Source organism: Lagopus leucura, unplaced genomic scaffold (genome assembly GCF_019238085.1).
Source record: "Lagopus leucura isolate 7727_CA_CO unplaced genomic scaffold, USGS_WTPT01 Super-Scaffold_54, whole genome shotgun sequence".
Lineage (NCBI taxonomy): Eukaryota > Metazoa > Chordata > Aves > Galliformes > Phasianidae > Lagopus > Lagopus leucura.
In genome coordinates, this window is record NW_024962251.1 from 2,048,134 (window position 1) to 2,061,675 (window position 13,542).

At 35.0% G+C, this 13,542-nt stretch overlaps 1 protein-coding gene across 2 annotated transcripts in view; it reads right to left on the reverse strand.

Annotated features, from left to right (window-relative positions):
* Positions 1–978: 978 nt before the first annotated feature.
* Positions 979–13,542, reverse strand: part of CEP120 (centrosomal protein 120) — a 38,190-nt gene continuing 25,626 nt past the window's right edge. For both annotated transcript variants that reach the window (XM_042873924.1, XM_042873917.1), the window contains exons 19-21: positions 12,663–12,761; positions 3,636–3,781; positions 979–2,971 (exon numbers count right to left, since the gene is read on the reverse strand). In XM_042873924.1, coding sequence (XP_042729858.1) covers positions 2,734–2,971; positions 3,636–3,781; positions 12,663–12,761 — 483 coding nt within the window. In that variant the 3' untranslated portion in view covers positions 979–2,733. The remainder of the gene's footprint in view (positions 2,972–3,635; positions 3,782–12,662; positions 12,762–13,542) is intronic.

Sequence of the window (13,542 nt, forward strand, 5' to 3'; positions counted from 1 at the left end):
TCACTGCTTGAACAATTAAGAATTTAGAGAAATTTTCTGATAAAGCCTAATAATAAGTGAAGAAGAGCTCAATTTCCTTGTAACAGTTCTCAGAATCTTAGTTCACGCTCCTTATGAAGGTGCACAAATAGGTATTATATGCAGATTTGCTGCTTTGCTATACACAATTTCCAGCAGGATTTTTTTGCTGGATAAGTTAAAATAAGCTTAAATGGTTTTTATTCTTGCCACAAAGAGGGATTACGATAGAAAATAAGATAATTTTTGTTTTTATTTTTAATAAAAACGGTATTTGATCTTTCCACTGAATTGACTATAATGTTTAAAATGGCTTCATGGCAACAAAGAGCCCATGGACTCCAATGTAAAAATATAAAAAAGCAGTACCAAACTGCTGTCTGCAATACCTAACTACTACAAATATGAATACATATTTATTTCTAGATTATTTCAGAATGAAAGACCTCAACCTTTTCCTCATAATTTGAGTTGAAATATAAAGCCCAAAGTATTGTTCACTATTTTATCCTAATACAAATAATGAACTTGAAGCAGAATGGCTGCGTGACCAAAAAAATTGCTAAGGAATTAGGAAGACATTGTAACACACATGCCTGTCATCCTGTAAGTACTGAACTTTCAGGAGACAAAGTGGTCCCAAAGAGCTGAAAATAGCAGGTTGAGGCATTTTTTCCTCCTAAAAGAATAATAAAAATGTTGACCTACTGTACATTTTACTAAACATTCTGATTTACTAGAAGAAAATTAATCTGTATGGCTTCTTTCAAATGTTACCACCTCACGACTGCTGTTCCCTGTACAAATCATGGAAGAGACTATCAGAAATTGAAGAAATGAAATTAACTTTGAAAGTCAACTGATCAGTTTCATGGTTCCAAGCACCAAAGACTGTCATATGACCTACAGTAATAAGAAAAGTTTTGTTCAAATAAATAGAAAAAAAAAACACACGAAGTCTTTAATACTAAAAAACATCAGTTTATTAAGTAATGTAACACCTGAAAAATCACAGAATCGGTTAAAAAATCACCCATCATGAAAATGCTATTAAACACACTCTGCAATCTGTAAGTCTAATGGACCCCCTAGTGTTGGAAAAAGAAACTGCACGTCTTGTAAAAGAAGCAATTTCAAGAACAACGTCTTGCAAAGTCTTCTTGGTAAGACAGAAGAATCCCCTGCTTCATTTCCAATAATGCAGGACTATGCAACAGTGCATGATCATGCATCAATGATAACAGAAGCACTAACATAAAAGATTAAAATTACATGCCGTGGATTTGTGCAGGATTCATCAAGGTGTTACTTGCTTTACTAGTGGAGTAGAATCTTTCCAAATACCTTCACTTGAAAAAATATAGGTGTGAGAGTACAAGTAGCTACATTAAAGCTTTCAGCGGCCTAACAACCAGGCTTTCTTATCAGGAAATGGGCCCATACTAGGCATAGTCAGATGCACTATTCTATGGTTTACACCATGAAAAATAGGCATGGTTTCATAGGTTTACACCATGAAAAGGCAATACATGTACAGTTGCATCCATGCAAGTTCACAGAAAAAAATGCTTTGCATAGGATCTGTTATGCTTTGCCTGAATAGAGATATTTAATGCTTCTTCAGTACCCAAGATTCAAAGTGAGAATCATGGCAACATGACAAAAATCCCCATTAAAAAGACAGTGCTGTAGGTTTATGTAATTAGTTAAGTCCATGTGAATGATTTTAATCTACTCAAACAGAATGGAAGCTAGAAAAAACAAACTTTTTCAACTACTATGCAGAAATTAACATTTCTCATGGATCTTTCTTTTGGCTTTGAAGTATTTGAGGCTATCCTTTTCACACTTCAACAATCAAATAAATCATACAAACAGCAATGAGAAAACACGGGTTGAAACACACGTTAAAGAACTGCAAACTGAGTAGGCTGTGATTAACAAAAACGTCTTTACTTAGTAAAGCTCTTATCATGCATGTGCCCAGCATCTGAAGTGTTTAAAAATCTCTGAATTAAATGACTCAAACATCATTTGCATACGTATTTATGAACAAAGGCTGGGTTCACCCTTACAGTCTTATGTGCAAAGCTGCTAGGACAAAGGCATTTTCATCTTGTATGATCATACTAGTTACTTAACATTTCAATCAGTTTCAGTTTCACAAGGTTTGGGAGCTCCTTCCCTTCCAATTAAATGCCTGCCTCTAAAAAGAAAGATGAACTGTAGAACATAGCTATTTTCACTGCAGTTGCAGAAGTGAAAATTGATTAGCTTGTCAATTGAATAGTGACATTTGTCACTTTTGCATTTTGGGACAAAATTAAGAATTTGATCATGGAAGAAAGCTGATGACACTTCTTCCTAGTATAGTTGAGGAACGTTAAAAAAAAATAAAATTGAAATACTGACCAAAAAGTTGAGAACAATTATTAAATATTTTAAAAATAAACCCTGCCACAATAGTGGAAGGAGTTGTAGAAAACACTTCAGAATATAAACATATTTGCATGTGTAGAAGTACAAAAACACTAAAAACAGCCACCCCTCTGAAACTTACAACTTCACTTAACATCACGCACTGCAAATATTGACACTGACTTCAAAAACAGCTAACAATGTGCAAACCTATGCATCACCACACATTTTTGAAGAGGAAGGTTTAAAAACATCAGTAAGCCTATTCAAATTCAGGCTGTTTTTTTTTGTATGGTTTTATTTAGTGGCATTTCTTTTTGCAATAGCCTCTCTGATTTGACGATCAAGTTCACTTACAATGTGGTCTTCATGATTATACACTCCTGTCCTCAACAAGGTATCCCTCTCCTCCATCAGACGTGAGAGATAATCATCTATGTTCTCATTTGATTTTCTAGTATGAAGACTCTCCACTTTACATGCAGAATTATCTCTAGCATCTTGAAATTGCTTTCTCTCTTCTTGTTGCTTTAGCCTGATGTCGATAAAATGGAAGAGAGGATGAGTGTATTAAAAACTGCTTTGCTTTTCATACGAAAACAAGGCATCTGCTGAAATAATTAGTAAAATACACAAATTTATAAAAGATGAAAATTTACCTTGTGTATATTGAAATTAAGGGAAAAAGACATAAATGAGGTATTAATATGATAGCTAGAGTACTTCTCTTTAAGATGAGTGCGTAACAGTAATAATTACCACCAAAGCTCCTACTTTGATTTTGCAAATGCCACTCACATTACAAGGTTTTGATATACAGTATTAATGTGACAGCCATGAGGACAACGTTAGATCTAAAAATTTAATGCATCCCAAATAAGGACAAATGTCTGCCTTTCCCCACGCCTCCCCCACAATACAGTTCTTCTTCAGACCTGACGGTTCAAAGTAGACACATACAAAAAACGTTGATGTTCTACAACTACGACAACATTAAAACCAAAGTATACTGACATAGATTTTCTGTAGTACAGTGCTGTAGCATTTTACAGATTTGCAATCTTTACCTAAGGGACACCAAAACATATTCTATCACTGGACTGACAGCCAATTATAAATGATTTAACCAAACCTTTTCTTATTCAGAGGCAGAGTTCAAGAAGAGAGGAAAAAGAGAAGTCTTACAACTGTTCTAATACCTGTTAAGTTCATTTCTGATATCCTCCAGCTCTTGTCGGTCTGTTTTCCCCAGCTCTTTTTCTTCTGCTGCCAAGTAGCACAGCCTCATGTGCTCCAGCTCTTGTTGCTGCTTTTTGAGGCGAGCCATTGCATTTTCTTGTTCACGCTAATGTGTGAAAGGATAAAAGCAACCCAGTTATCTGCACAGTTATACATGGAAGTGCTTATTATAACAACACAAGCAGAACTTCAGGAATGAAATCACAACAGTTAAGTTCCCAGTATTAGTAGAAGTCCAGAAGTTACACAAGATGTCTTCGTTGTTGTTATCCACAGTATTGTAAAGCTGTTACAACTGCAGTAAACCTATCCAGAGCAGATCACCTGAAGTACAGTCAGAGATACCTCTCCATTAATGAAGCAGCAAAAGTGGGACAAACCCACTTTTTGAAGGTAGGAAGACTACAAATACTAGCTTAAGCTTGTAAATAGAAAATTTGTGAAACTGCTGAAGATTCTCAGATATTATTATTATTTTTTTTGCTATTTTGAATTACAGATTATACAAAATTATGTATTAAATAATAAGAAATACACTGAATTACACATACAAAATGCTAAGTAGCTGCAGAAAATTCCCATTACTGGCCCTGCAATATCTACCATTAGAACTTCAAGGATGACTCGCCGAGGTTGCAGTTTATGTTGAATAAATAAACCTTAAAAACTTAAAACTCTGGCAAGGTTTCCTTTTACAGTTTTATGGATCTATGCAAAGCGTTAGATAATTTATTTGGTGCATTTAATCCAACTAACCTACCTATTCTGCAAGTCTGCTTGGTTCTAAGTTTGCTTTTTGCTTTAGCATTGTATACAGAGATGAAGAACTAGGGTTGGAATCACCTATCATTCAGGGACACTGAACAATGTCTTAATGACAATTATGCTGCCTTCTCTGCTTGTTCTCCTCCCAGTTTTGATAATACATCCTTGATTACTAACTCTACACAGTCAATGAAAAAGAAAGCCTGAGGTGAAGTGTTAGTTGATTCTGTAGTGACACAGAACAAAGTAGGAGAGGGTCACAGAATCATTAAGGTTGGAAAAGAACTCTAAGATTATGTACTCCAATAGTCATCCACCGCCAGTACTGCCCACTAAAGCACGTCCCCTGAGCTCCTCATCTACCCTGTCCTTAAATGCCTGCATGGGCAGTAACTCCACCACCTCCATGAGCAGCCTGCTCCAGTGCCTGATCACCCCTCCTGAAAAGAAATTCTTCCTAATATCCAACCTGAAATATAGACAAACCATAAAGCGTGAGCCTACTGTTTAATTTTGATATCATTCTGATCTCAGTTCTTTAACTGTTAATACAAAGTTTTATACTCATTACTGCAGCAGAAAACTATTCTCTTTCACGGACACGAGCATATTCATTATGCAGCTAACTTAATACTTTCTGAAAGAATCTAATCCTTGTTGTCAGCTATCTCGGTCATAGGCATCTTCAGAACTCCTTGCTGATAACCATTAAATAATAATAAAATCCACATTTTGCAAGGAATCAGTAAAAGCAAAAGCTCTAATTGTTAACGAGAGCAGCAGTGAAATACGGAAAACACTCATACAAGATTACATGAGATCACAGGACGAACGTAACCAAAGCTTTTTTTTTTTTTTTTTTTTTTTTATACTAAATCCAAAATACCACTCAGGCATATTAAAAGCTGCTACTTCAGTGAGACAGGTCAAAATGACTAAAGAGCAATTTGCTGAACGGATAGTAGTAATCAAGACCACAAGAAGGAATATTGCCAAGGAGTTTCTACAGTTGATAGAAGTATAAAAAAAGCCACTCAGGAAAGATAAGACCAAAGTCCTCCCTTTTCCATCAAGACTTTGCTGCATAGAAGAGGTACAGTCTCAGAACGAAGTCAGCCAGGTTTTATAACAGAAACCAATAAATCTGCACAGAAAACAGTAAGGCATCATTATTGCCAACAGATATCTATCCAAGAGTTGTACAGAAATCCAAACACGAAAGTTGTAAGACAAACTGGTCATGTAATCCATCAATCAAATTGATGCTGGCAACCAAAGAGTAACAACCACCTTCCACTTCATCTCCCTCTTATTTATTAAACTGAGTGGAAAAAAGACAAGCATACACAGACATACAAACCTCAGAAACATCCAGGATCTACCACTGGAACCCATTTCTACGCAGGCAGTAGCTTTCAGACAGTAAAGCCAAGTCTCCAGTACACAGTGTGGCAGGGATCTTACTGGCAGTAATACCAGATGCTGCTCATGACACACACTGAACTGGGTTGTTATAAAGACAATGCAACAGAAATTTAACACAACCAAATTAGATAATGAAGATGGTGCATTTGATTTCCCTGCTTGTCCTGAGCACAGAAATATGGAGGCAGATCAATATTTATTTATTTGAAACCATGACTGTTTGTGTTGCTTTCACGAGACCTGCAGTTCTTTTCAAAATGAAGCAAATTAAAATACTGCCAGATTTCAGAAAAAAGTTATTGAGATGAATACTTGAAGCAAAGCACAAAACAGACTACATTAAGCTACATTAAACTGCTACTCAATTTAGAATTCTAAATTATATCTAACCTCAGAAAAAATGTTGCACTGTACAAATCCACAGATTTGCCTGTCCCTGTAGGTAAAGCATCTGTACAGTAGTTCAGCCTGCTGACCAGCTACTACTCTTCCTGGTCAGACATTAAGTCTGAAGAAACTTGTCATGCCAGAAAATACATACTGCTGTACACATACAGCCTGTGTACCCAAATTCTGCTTTTGAAATTCATTTGTCTTGTAGCTTAGTTTTCCTATTGGCTTTATCTGAGAATATGGGGAATCTTGAAGGCCACCCAAAAGATATGTAAGAACACAATACACAAGCAAAAGGCCTTATGTGGAGGAAGAAATCCATGCTACTTAGAGGATGAGACATTTTCTTAAATGAAGTCAATGAAGATTTTCTACAGAAAGGAGGCCTTCTAATGTCATTTTCTCCTTTTCTACCTATGCTGATGTGTAGATATGATTAGTTTCAGTCCAGTGAATTGTTACAGATTGTGAGAAAAGGGTGAACTTATTTGGGAAAAGAAAACCTCAGTAAATTCATGCTCTAATTGTACCCAATTTTAAACTGTAACTCCTGTCATGGGAAGCTAGATATGAATGTGAGTTTGTCCATTTTCTTTTTCGTTTTTTTTTGTTTTGTTTAAGTCTCAGTAATTGTAGGAGACAATTTTTTATTTTTTTTTAAACACATGCCAGGCAAACATAACCTGAAGACCAAATACTGGAAAACTAATGCCAACAGAGGAGCATTCATTATTAGCACAGCAAGACATCAACTGGCCAGGAGAAAGTGGCACCCTTGCCTATTAATTACTTCAGTAGATAAAAATGAAGCACATAATACATACAAATCTACTATGTGACTATCCTGAATGGAAGCATTGTAACCCAGTCCTTTGGCTTGTAGGGTGTTATGCACATCTAATAAGGTAAGATTTTGAAAATATTCTTCAAGTCACATCTTCAGAGAAAAGACACAACAGTGTTGGCCTGGAAACAGAATTATGATTACAATTTGATACCTCACTCTCTGTGGCAAGGAAGTTCAGTGATTCAGAGCTTTCTGCTGCAATAGCAAACTGATAGCAAAAAGAAAAAAAATATGAAAGAAGTAAACATTTGAAGAAGTATATTCTCTGAATATTCAGAACAAAGTCCTATGCTAAGTTTCAAGAGTACATTCTTTGCTCAGGACAGTATCTCTAGATTTGTAGGGAAGTAAGGGTTAACATATAGAGTATCATGTTATCTTTTTCTCCATTAAGGAGAAAAATTTTTCCAGTACATTTTGTTTCCATAACACTGAATGGGGCTTCTTTCTAGGAAAGTGCAATTAGAATTTTAATGTGACTAATACAGCTGCGATGTAAGCATGACAAAATATTTACCACTTTCTTGGGAATAATGAGGGAAATGAGATTAATTTTAGTCCTGTCATACTGCAAAACAGCAATTTCTGTAGCATGTTAGAAAGTGTCGTGCAGTGATCCTGGATAATACGATCTTAAACCAGAAAACATTCAATAGAAAAAATCAACAGTATTTTCTGAGGAAATATTTCTGTAGCACTTAGCTTAAGTTACAACTCAGGAACTAAGACATGAAGGCAAGTGACAGGGATTATGCTAGTTCATTTCTGATGGATCCTTCAGATAATTTAAGTTATGCACTTTGTAATACCTGATAAATTTGAAATATATTTCCCAAAGCAAGTTTTTGACTCTTAAATGTCTACTGGAAGTTATAGGGTGAATAACAGTGCACTTGCTCACAGACAGCCAAAAAGATTTGCTACAGCCTGAGAGAAGGAAGAATTCCTTATTCACAGTGGTGGTGCTGGTGCTGCCTCCTTTGTGAGAGATATTCAGGTACTGCATCTACTTTGCTGTCACAGTTTAATAATTCATTGTGCATTTTTTTAAACCAAAGAAGAAACTGAATTCTATTTCACATTAGTATTTAGAATTTAGCAGAATTTACTGCATAATCTTCTAAAAAGGCATTATATTTATGAAATAGTACTAATACAGTACTAATAAAACTAACTCCAACATCTTCATGTGCAACATCTTCGTTCTGTTCTGTGTTCATTTAATTTAAAAACAAGAATGTAACTGAATACATCAAAATGTGTATGGCAGTGCACATAACCTTACACATAAACATATTTAAAGCTCTTATGGCAAAATATTTATGTGGTCATTTATGCTACTTCCAGAGAGAATATGCTCTTACAGTATATCCTATATCAGGGAACATTTCAGATTTATTCCTAATCGCTTATTGTACTCAGTCAGGCTGCTTTAAGACTGAGTGAGAACCACTGAAACACTGCATAAATTCAAATCTCTAGAAGACTGTGTATTTAAATTTCAGATAAGGAATCATTACAGAATCATCGTCTGCCGGACTAATGACAGCTATAGAGAGAGAAGTTAAGACTAGAAACTCTGAACACTTGCAAACTTAATTCTTGCATTACAACGTGAGTATCAGTACACATTACTTATATGTTAATACACATCTTGCATTACAATGTGAGTAACAGCCACAGTACTAAAGCAAAGCAACAACAGATGACCAGGAGGACCATCTGCAAAGTGCTTTTAATTTTTACCATTTGAAAAGTATTTTTGCAGTATACATAATTGGCATAGGTACTTCCTCCTTCATTACCCTCTTAGCTCTTCACGATGCTATTACTCCTTTCACTTTTTACCTTTTTTTTTTTTTCCAAAGAGTGAAAATGAAAATTTACCAATACTCCTTTTTTTTTTTTCTTCCTAACTATCATTTTGATATTGTGCCATCCTCGCCTTGATTCCCAAAAACAAAGTCAAGCCAAACAGTGCACTAAAGCCACATACTATTTATCAGATTGTTTCCTTCATTGTTTTACTGCTTTTATTCATTGGTTTGCATGTCTAGCACGGTCCTTGAGAACAAGAATATTGTTTTAGGGCTGGCACAGCGGGAACTTAAATTGTGTTTTGGAGAAACACTCAACGTTAAATAAAAATTAGCCAGCATTAAGAAAACAAAAATTTCAATTACAATCAAACTGTAAAAGAACCCCTCTGAGCCACCAGGTGCTTTGGTTAAGAGGCTCTTCAATCAAGGAAGCGCAATCTTTATTTTGCCATGGCTGCCTATAAATCCAAAAGGGAGATGTAAACATACATACACTAGACTAAACAATGGCTAAATAGCGGCCACTATTCAATCTCCCACTCACACATACCATGCAAGTCTGTGGGAAAACTTACGATTGAAGCTAAAGAACTCAAATAAAGTTTTCTGAAAATAACCCAGAGCTGACAAGTCAGTAGGAGGGCCTGGATGGTTTCAAGACACAGTTTTTAACCAGGAATTGGACCTCCAACTGTTTTCTCCTTTTTTTTTTTTTTTAAAAAAAAAAAAAAAAAAAAAAAGCAAAGATTTATATCCCATCCTTTGCTATATTAGTCATAAATTAATCAAATTAATTACTGAGTGGATAAGCAGGAGACTAGACAAAATAGAGTGAATGTCAGCCAGCCAATAAGATCCACACTGCTTTAAGTAAATGCATCAGTATTGGTTTGAACAGATCTGTAGGTCACAGAAACAACAAAAGTCTTAACTGAGAAAGCATTTCTCCCAGAACACCGAATATGCATGCACGTACTTTGAAATTATGACAGAGCCTACCAGCTGCTGAAAATGACACTTCTGCTAGCTTAGGTGTTTGTTTTAAAACCGTGGTTGTTTTTTTTTCTGTTTTGTTTTTTAACAGGTAGCGAGTTTAGAATCTAGGACCTCTGCAATTTTGTACAAGTGGTTTAATTTCACAAACAGGGCTCGCACACACAAAACTTGGTACATTTTGTTTGTGTAGGTTCCAACAAACATTGAAAGACAGGTTTTGAAACCTGCAGAAGTGATGAAAGTTGTAGCTAACTTGGTTTTGTGTCCTCCTAAGCTGAAAAGGGGTGTGATAACTATTAATACAGAAGTAACAAAGAAGGAATAAAGAAGCTAGGTTACATTCAGGTGAAATCTATTTTCACTCAGCATTACAAACTGTGCTTAAATTCAACTGCCTTCTATTCTGTTAAGCACAGGTTACGTATATACACACGTGTACATGTGCTTGAGGTTTTTTGTTGTTGCTGTTACCACCAGTACAATGTTTTTAATATAGTGCAGTGTTTTTTAACATTTAAAACACTGCACATGGAGAAGCTCAGAGCATATTCTGTTGACAGTTCAACACCTTTTTTTTTTTAAAAGCCTACGCAGTACATATCTTATTGTCCAAAAAGTAAAGACATCAGAAATTTGTGCAAACAACTAGTTCCCAAGAAAAAGGAAACTTTTTAATTAAAGAAACATTGACTTTTATGGTTGCAAATCAGGACAGCATTTTACTAAATGCTTAGCCTGTAGAATTATGCTTCTTTAATTCACAAATTGACTGTACTAGGTCACCTTTGAGTAATGGAAATCTCTATTTAAACATTTTTTTGGCAATAGGCACAAAGCATTAGATCTCATTTCCAAGACTTACCAGCTGGGTTTTGTCATTAACATTTATTAACAATCTAAGATATGGCTTTCAGCGTCTAATCCTCACTACACAAATGTTTTGTATAGTTCTCTAGAGAGCTTTGGTGTGACAAATTACTGGCACAGATTACAGCCCTGTGGCTATTCACCAGAGGCAATGCAAAATTAACATGGTACTAATCCAATTTAAACAAGAAATTGGTCAAACTATGTGCAATTGCACAAATCATCTGAACTAAAGCAGATCTAGAATTCCTGAAGCAACACTTTCCAAATTTACATTTAAAGCACAGTAAATGGTTTTTGATCAGCCCCGCTTTAACTTTTATTTGGCTCTCCAAATACACTTAAATCCTTTATCAATAGACTAAGTATAAGTTGAAGCATGGGAATATAAAAACATAAGAAACCACTTTTAAAGGGTTTGTTCTTTAGTATAGAAGTTTTAAGAAGAATAATTCATGGTATAAGAAAGCTTGTTTTTTTGGTTCAGATTTTTAGGAATGGGGTCAGCTGAAACCATCCACATATTACTAAATTCAGATCATCGTGTCCACTGTGATAAAACTTACAATAAAATCTTAATGACGATGATATACAGTCAGTTTTAATCTGGCAAGCAACAACATTTTCCTTTATTCTGCAGGGATTTTTAAACATGGCATTAAGAAAAAAATATCCTAAACATTTCATGGCAATTCAAGAAATCTTAATCAGAAAGATGAGATTTATTCTTCTTCTATCATCTTGCCAAGAACAGCTATTTCAGAAACTGGAAAGGAAAATTCATGACTCAGTAGGCTAAAAAGGATTAATTTAAAGACAACAAACAAATACGAATTTTTAATAGCAATTACACAGCATGTTTACTGTCTTCAAAGTAAAACAAATGCAGCTATTAATTAGAAGAAGCGAGACTCTTTCCTTGCTCTCCAGAAGACAAAAGTTCTGAGAAAAAGAATGAAGTAGGGACTATAATTCTTTGAGGAAAAAAGTATCAAGAGACATAGTAAAAGCCTGTTACTAAACTTGAATTCTTTAGGCTCAGATCTGTGTCCCTGTCCCTGGTTAGTAACAGTGAGTAATGATTTATTAATTTGTCACAGCCAATGAACATGCTTTGTCACTCCTACGTATCACAGCTTAGCTTATGTTTACTGTAATTCATGAAAAAGGCAAGCACAAGAAGACAAAAGCATCTACAGTGAGCATCTACAGTCCTCATCTTCAGTGAGGACAAAGCTGTTACTACTGCAAGTTTGAGCAGAGTATTGTTAAGTTGCATATGTATGACAGTAAATATGTGTACAAAAGCACTGTCAAAACAACAAGTAAAAAGAACCATGCCACTGTAGTTTCAGAGATTAGGATTTCCAACAGCAGGAGTAAAAGTTTTCACCCTCTGTTTCCTTTTTATTTCCTCCAATTTTATATCACATCACAGCATTCACCAACTCTTAAATCATTGCTTCTATTTTTGGTTTTAATCTTTACTCTTCATTTCTGTTAAAAGTGGGAATTGTTAGGACTGTTACTGACCAAGACAGCCAGGATGGTCAAAGCACTTTCTCTGGAAGTGCTGGCTGAAGTCACTGGGAATGAGATAGAATGTTTCTTTTTTAAACCATGCCTGCTTTCAGCTAAACCAACCTTCTTTGCTGACCTGAATTATGCTCCTTGCTGAATGTAACGTCAAACTCAGATGGGTTTTGCTATTCTAGTTTTTCCAAATAGAAATGTAGCTCAGAGATTGAATTTAATGAAGATGAACAAAGCACTAACATGAGGAAAGCTGCCAGTAATTAGTAGCAACTGTAAATAGCTTCCAACACGGCATTAACTTCATTGTGTTGTATACTGAAAGAAAGCAACCTCCATACCTGCTTTAACCTTGCAAGTTCTTTCAAAGCCCTGGCCCACTGTTGTTTGTAGTGGAGCTTTGACTTGGTAGCTGACTCCAACTTTCTTTCAAGTTCAACCTAAAAGCAATTAAAATCATATCAGCTGAAGCAATAACAGCAGTAACAATCACTGAAAGCTGTATATATACAAAGGGTATGGTTTAAGAAAAGTGTTTATGTAGCGTAGCATACAACATCATCTAAAGCTGTTATATAATGTAACATAAATATTATGGCACATGAACATTTTCTTGTTTAAAACATAGCCTTATTTTTATTGGATAGTCATCTATACAAAAAGGAAAAGATTAGTTTTTAGCACTAAATCTACTGATGTAACCTTTTAAATTTAAGATTCTCAAATTAATAATCTCCTCTCTCCACCCCCTACACCCTCTTTTTTTTTTTTTTCTGTTTAAGATTATGAACTTTAATTTAACAAGAATGCTGATAGACAAATGTTGCCTTTAAGAGGTGTATAATTTTTTTTTTTCCTTTTTCCTGGAGCTGATGGAAGATGTGTTACATTCTTTTCTCTGAAACATCTCTGTTCAGACCTTTTCTTTTTTTTAAAGTCTACGCATATGGTGGGTATCTCTGATCTTACTGTCTAAATCATAAATCTAAAAAACTTCTTAAGCTCTACGAAAAATAATTTGCTGCACTTTGCAAAAATATTCCAGTGTTAAAAGTATTATAAAAAAAATTCCAGTATTAAAAATGAAATTAAAAATCTCATGAAATGAAAACAGATATAAAGTACAGAGCAGGGTTTCCTGAAAAATAAAGCATTTCTATCAAAAATCTGAGACAATTATATTTTCTTTTCACTGGAAAAAAAGCTATTTAGCACTACATT